Consider the following 7,206-nt stretch of genomic DNA (forward strand, 5'->3'; position numbering starts at 1 on the left):
GTTAAGGTTTATAAAGCAGTGTTTTTCTCATCTCTGTTTTTTCTTTTTGCATGTTGCCTATCCATCATACAAAGTAATATTAATCTTAAGATTAAAAATTTGACATGCAAAATCTTTATAATGTCGAGATAGTTATCAAATGTTTCTTAAGAAAAAACTTTATATTTTATCTGTTATATTCAGTAATTAATCTCTGTACAGGTTTGGTAGATTTGACTAATCTCGCAACCACCATAAAATATTAGGAAATAAACACAGATTATGCCTCTTTCATTCTAGCTTAAATTTTATAACATTATATATTATTTTTATTATATTGACCTTTCAATCGTGCTTGGCTAACAATACAGAAGTTACAATGATGTGGCTCGCATGCACTCATGTTACTGTATCAAATAACATAAAACTGACCTTTGGTCTGTGCAAAGTAACTTGTCTTGGCTGTGTTTTAGTAGACTAGTATTTTTAAAATACAGTCACATTTCAATAGTTATACATTATATATGTATATAGATTATTGGTATTTTGAAATAAGTTCTTAAACATATTTATCCTAAAACATAGAACAGTAAATAAAGAAGTAAAGCAAACAAATATCTCTTCTAGTTATGACCTTTGTACTCGGTTGCTGCTTCAAGTAGGTTGCTGAGCCTTTAAAAATTTTGCATGTGGAGGACATGAAACAAAATATTTTTTATAGGTTTTATATATACATTTGAATAACTAAAAATCATAAATTACTAGATCAATACCATAGAATTCAACAATAATTTATCAAGCTTTGTAACTAAGATGTATTTTACTCTAAAACAATATGAAATTTCGAGCAGCCTAAAGACACAACCTACCTCATTGAAATCTTGATTTAAAAGAAATAAATTATGCTAGGTGTGTTAAAAAGGCTTAGAAAACCACTAAGGGGACATTTTGAGCTTCTGATTGGTTATTTATGTCATATATAGAAATAAGTGTTTATAAGGAAGGAGGTGAGCAGGGTGCCACTATGTTTGATTTATTACTTGAGCAATATCTTAGCAAATAGAAAAGATAAGACCTTCTTATTTTATATTCTAACTTGTCAATATCTGTAATTTGAGTTTCTAATTCATATGAAAATATAGACTTAGTATTTTGACTTCACAAACATCTAATTTGAACCAATGCTGCCCTCAGCATACCACGTGACACACAAACATCGATATTTATCTGTTTTTCTTAACATTTGCTTTTAAATTAAGAAATTGAGTAATATATAGTACTAAAATTTGAATTATAATCTACAGATTGATACCAAAGTTATTAACATAAATTCATGAAATAATAATTCAATAAAATTTTGAATGCGAGTCAACAAACGAGATGACATGGCCTTTCACTCGTGACCCTTCTTGAAAGAGTTAAAGGGTAACTGAATAAGTTGTTATTAAAAAAGTCCAGAAATACTGGACTTGTATTACTAGTGGTATTCTTCAAGGATCAGTTCTTAGACCTTTGATTTTTCCTTTTTTCCTTAAGGACATTGATAGAGGCATAATTAGTGGATTAATAAAGTTTTTAATGATATTAAATCTGGAGGACTGTAGCTGTATTGAGAATTTTGAGATAATGCACAATGATTTGTATCAGTTGATAAATTGTTTAAATAAGCATTTGGAAAATGATGTTTAATTATAGTAGGTAAGTGCATGGTAATACATTTTGGTTATGATTTATATTGCACACTTAATATAGGTGGGAACCCACTTAATTGCATTACTGGAAAAAAAAAGATATTAGCAGAGTAATATTAAAATCACTCAAGGCATCAAGGCAATGTGCTGTTTCAGTAATAAACTAATAGTGTTTTATTATATATTTATAGACATTTTAAGAAGTACAGTAGATATTTCTGTATACAAATAACTAGCTAGGCTTCACTTGGAATATGTGTACAGATTTGGTTTTCTTACCTAAACAAGGATATTGACTTGTTGGAAAGGACTTAGAAGAGGGATTCTAGGCTGATTCCACTAATGGAGGAATTATCTTATTGGGATGGGTTAAAATATCTTAATTTTTTTTCTCTAGAGAAAAGAAAGGTAAGAGGCAATCTTATTAGAGCTTATAAAATTGTTTTGAGATGCTGTGTTCTGAAAGCATTAGGATAAGAAGACACAAGTTTATGGTATGGCAGAAATGAGTTAGGCTCCAGTTAAGACAATTTTATTTTTATAACAGGTTGAATAACTTATGGAATGAGTTGCCATTAGTGAAAGTCGAAAATAGCAATGTAACAAGAGTTAAAGGGTAGGTTTAATTTTTATGTTTTCATGGGTTTAGCTGTGAAGGGATAACGTGGAAGGACCAGATGGTTTCTTTTGTTTGTATGTTATGTTAAAAGTACTTAGTTTGTTGATATATATACAGGTCTTGAAATTAATGCTGTAAAATTAGCAAATTGCTAATAACTAGTAAGTGTTGCAGTTTTGGTAATAAAACTCAGAAGACACTATAAGAGTATTGCTGGTACACATTTTAGAAGACAGATTTGCAGTCTTTGTGATCTCAACTGGAGCTACATGACATACTCAGGCTAAGTATCAGGAAATTTGGATAGTGAAACTGCAGCTTCAGCTCATTTCATTGGTTGAAAGGGAAATTAACATATGAACCATCCAGCTAAACTCATACCATCAAGCCTCTAAAGTTATAAAGGTTACATCTCTGATGTGTGTTTTAAAGTGTTGAAACAAAGACTTTGGCTTTTGAGGCCAGCACAAGATTTTTATTTTAAATACTATTTGAAAAGTGGTCTGCATGATGTCGTAATTAAAATGCCATCAGTGATCCAAGTTTGTGCTTTTTAGGAATAAAGTGATGAATATTATTATTAATGTTACTGTGATGTTGAATTGCACTTCATATCCATAACTACTTTAACTATACACAATTAAAGTATAAACAACCTGAAGATGTTGGTGTAAGAACACCGAAACATGTATTGCACAAGTGCTATTTAAATGTATTTACTTTTAACTATGTTTGAACTTTGCAGACGTTTTTTTTTGTATGGGCTGGTGAAGTAACATTGGTGTAATAAAGAACTCTTTTAATCTAGGTTATGTGTTTTCACTTGGGAATGACAAAAGAATTCTTATGGGATTATGAAACTCCCCAACAACTCCGGACAACTGATGCTGAAACAATCGAGATTCTTGAAGAAATCCACCAGGAATTTGTGAAAGATAATAAAGCTATTCAATATTCTCATAAGGTGAACACGGCATTGCTTATTTTTTTAAGATTTTTCTTAAACTAACAATTACTTTAAATACATTGTAAATTAGAAGTAATAATTTTGGATTAGTATTATTGAAACATTTTGAATACATAGTTTTGAAACCAAGCTTTTGTTATTGCTGTGTGTTTAACTCATTAGGTTAATAATTCAGTAGTTGATGCTGTACTAGTTTTTGTTTTCTTTCCTCTATCTCATATACATCCTCTGTGTCTAGTGGGAACCAGGTGATTTCATAATTTCTGACAACCTAGCTGTGGGTCATGAAGCAAGTCCTGAGACTCAGTACCATCCTTCGGATGTAGGCTTAAGAGTAATGCACAGAACAACAGTCAAAGGCCAGCATGTTCCAACAAAAGAGTATCCTCTGGAATAAGGTGCTTTACTCTGTACATATGGAACCTGCAGTAATCTATCACCTTGTAACTCCTGCCATTGAAAGATCTTTGTTTCGTAGACTTTCAAGTAAATATCATTTGCATTGGTCAAATTCTTTAAATTATTGTGACTAGCTGGCAACAATTTACCAAGTTCTAGTGTTTAGAATATAACCATTATATATTAGTATAGATATCCAGACTAGATGTAAACAATGATGAAATTATTTCAAGAAAGTTGTGAAAGCACAGCATTTATTGGAAAAGTCGCACTATGATAATCAATTGATAAGCATTTTCTTATAGATTGTCCAAAATATCAAGTGAAAACAAGCATGTTCAAGCAGTGTTTCAGGTTTTTCTTTTACTGTATTTTTGTTTCTATTTCATTTCAGAAAATCAATTATCATCACACACATAGATCTAAAATATTGAAAAAAAATTAAATGTAAAAATGCAATACTTCTTGGAAATTAAATGACTAGTTATATATTAGGGCTAGAAATAAACTTTTTAATTTTTTGCCACCAGCAAATGTTTGTAAAAGCATAGTTCAAAAATTATATTTTTATGTTGTATATGTTTTAACTTCTTAATTTCAAGTAAAAAATTTCTTCCTCTTAATTTTTGTGTCATGTGACAGGTCTGAGCTCTGATTTTGTAACTTCAATAATAGACTGCTGCAGTTTCAAATCAGTTAGAAACCCAAGTTATATATAAATACAAGGCAAGATTCTAGAACATACATCTTTTACCTTCTTCATTTGCTCAGATATCAATAAATTTGTCAAACCTACCTCTCTCTCTAAGCAACTTTCCAAGGCACCCCCAGTAGCACAGCGGTATGTCTGCGGACGTACAACGCTAGAATCTGGGTTTCGATACCCGTGGTGGGCAGAGCACAGATAGTCCATTGTGTAGCTTTGTGCTTAACTTCAAAAACAAAACAAACTTTCCAAGGCTGTTGGACATGTTTATAACCAATAGAAAAAGCATACATATTCTTCTCTAACAATGGAGTCTCTCATTGTCTTTACTTTCCTGCTCTGATATTCAGTCATTAGAGTTTCTTGTACCTTCAAGAACAAATTGCTACTCCGAAGTGGTTTTGGACATTTTAAAACTATATTTAACATACTTAGAAAGTTGGCTAAATTATAGTAGTTCTGAGTACTTTATTCTAGTAGCATATATTTTTGTGCACTTAAATGTTTATTTGAGAACTGCATAAATTATTTTTTGTACATCCAAAATTGTGAAACTTGTTTAGGTATACCAAATGAGGCTGAAAGAAATGTGTGTTCTAATTTACACAGAAGAGCAAACCTATTTGATAGTATCATGGGTATTACCAATTTTTGTTTTTCTATATAATGATTTAATTTGTAGTTATATTTTTATCAAAAATAAGTAAAATTTAAGCATCTATGAGAAAATAGTAATATATATATATATATATAGATAATTATAGCCTCTTCCTTTCACAGTTGCTATAGTGACAGAATGACATTTCGTTACCCTTCTGTAGTTGTTTAGCAGTGAGTTCTCTTGGGAAATAGCTTATGCTGATGTTCCATAAGCATACATTCCAACAGCCATTAATATCTGAATTAATTGAGGGAAAATATAAAGTTTGTCCAGAAATAATCAAAAGTCCTAGTATATTGTATTTGTTTATTACAGAGCGTTTCAAAAAAAGGTCTAGAACAGGTCTAATTTTGAATAAAAAATAATTATGCTTATAATTAGTTGTAGTAAGAGCATTAGCATTATTATTGATTTTTAGGTTGTTTTATATATAGCCAAAAATGTATCCCGAGAGGAAACCTTAGAAATTCAAGGAATAAAGAAAATATGATACATAAGAAAGTAGTCTGAAATAGAAGGATTATAGTTACAACTGATTCCTATAGTTACATCTAAGTAAGCTAAAATATCCTAAACAGTGAAATCTGTCCATTTTATAGTTTTTTTTAACTTGGTGATTTATTCTTCTGTACCATTTATCAGTTGTGTATGTTTGATTTACAGTTATTTGAAACATTTCAATTAAAAAGAAAAGTTAAAAAAAAATTCAAGAATACTAATTACCTGGTCAGCTCAAGGGTAACACAAGCTCATCTCTAACAAAGGGTGTTATTTGAGGTTGCTTCTCTTTAATGACTTTCACCCAAGTCCATGAGTCTTTGCAGATGAGATGCCTCATCTGTAAGGCTATTCTATGGGTTAAGCTTCTTCCCCTTGTTTTCTTCTGAGCTCTGCCTCCTGCTTGTGTATTTCCCTTGTGTATTGGCCTGGAATTTTCACCAACAGCCTCATTTGACTGTGTTTGCTGATCAGCTGCTTCATGATCTGCCCCTAAGACAGAATCAAGAAGAGCTAGTTCAGGATTTCTCAGCCAATTATTTCTGTAGACAGCTTCTCTCATAAGCATTGAAACAGAAGCATTAAGTTCTTTAGTTTCAAGCCCTTCATCATCAGATGAAAGTTATGTATTTGTAACTACTTGAAGTTTTTCTTTGTGTAGAAAATATTTTTCTTTGTAATTTTTTAGCCTTTTCTTACTTGGAAGTCATTACAGTTGTGTATTACATATATTATATGTTGTGTATCATAGGTTTTAGAAACAGTACATGATTTGTTGAGACACAAATGGCTACTCTGGATTTTGATTATCATCAATATACTAAAACTGTTGAACAGAAATTCTATGAGTATTATTCGTAATGACTGCTTACTTGCAGTTAATAACTTTTTCAGATAATGGTACTCATAAATAGATTGATTTATTAATTCTCTCTTGCTTTGACAAACAAAAACTGATGATGTATATATTACAGTAAACCAATTGGTTACTGTATGTTCTCACACTTTCAAAGTGCATTTCTGTGTTAGTGGATAAATCAACTGCAAGCACTGTTGTGTAAACAAGTTGTTTACAGTACAGACTAATGGCTGTTACTACTATTTATTGTTTACAGGTTACTGCCACAGTAAGCAAAGTAAGGACAAAAGAGAAAACGGATGTGACAAATGCTAAAGTTAAAACTGTGAAAATAACAAAATAAAGTAATTTAGAAGTTCTTGGTCAATACTACAAAGGAAAGACTGGTATTACTCATTTGGCTTTATATGTCTTTCAGTCTTTCTTTTCATTATTCTTTAATGATGTGTATAAAAACTCAGGAATCAAGTATAATGTTAGAGTAGAGGAAAATAGAAATAGTGAAATCTTTAGTAGAAATACATTATTAAAAAAACAGTTTTTATTATGTACAATGAACTTTTAATCCTACTAAATGTATGCCAAATTAAAGCTTATATTATTATAGTAGACAGAATATTTAATAGAATAATACCAAATAAATAGAAAAATTGTGCCAAATGTCTATCTAACAATTTTAATTATACCCCAAAATTTAATACACTTATTTATATCTGCCCTCTTTGTTTGATTATACAGTAAAAATCAGTAACTTTATAATATATGTTTATGTACTTTGGTGACAGATTTTCTTGTAGGCAGATTTTGTTAAACTAAGACCGATGTCT

At 30.5% G+C, this 7,206-nt stretch overlaps 1 protein-coding gene across 3 annotated transcripts in view; it reads left to right on the forward strand.

The window, feature by feature from the left end:
* Positions 1–7,206, forward strand: part of LOC106463679 (alpha-ketoglutarate-dependent taurine dioxygenase-like) — a 55,459-nt gene that overhangs the window by 40,353 nt on the left and 7,900 nt on the right. The window contains exons 5-6 of one of the 3 annotated variants that reach the window (XR_002611535.1): positions 3,098–3,253; positions 3,495–3,730. Coding sequence is in view for 2 of the 3 variants with exons in the window: in XM_013923736.2 (XP_013779190.1) it covers positions 3,098–3,253; positions 3,495–3,653 (315 nt within the window). In the remaining variant the exon portion in view is untranslated. Of the gene's footprint in view, positions 1–3,097; positions 3,254–3,494; positions 5,646–7,206 lie in introns of those variants that run through there. The other 2 variants (XM_013923736.2, XM_022391256.1) reach the window with 2 other exon arrangements.

This window comes from Limulus polyphemus, unplaced genomic scaffold, assembly GCF_000517525.1.
Source record: "Limulus polyphemus unplaced genomic scaffold, Limulus_polyphemus-2.1.2 Scaffold1459, whole genome shotgun sequence".
NCBI classification, from domain to species: Eukaryota; Metazoa; Arthropoda; class Merostomata; order Xiphosura; family Limulidae; genus Limulus; species Limulus polyphemus.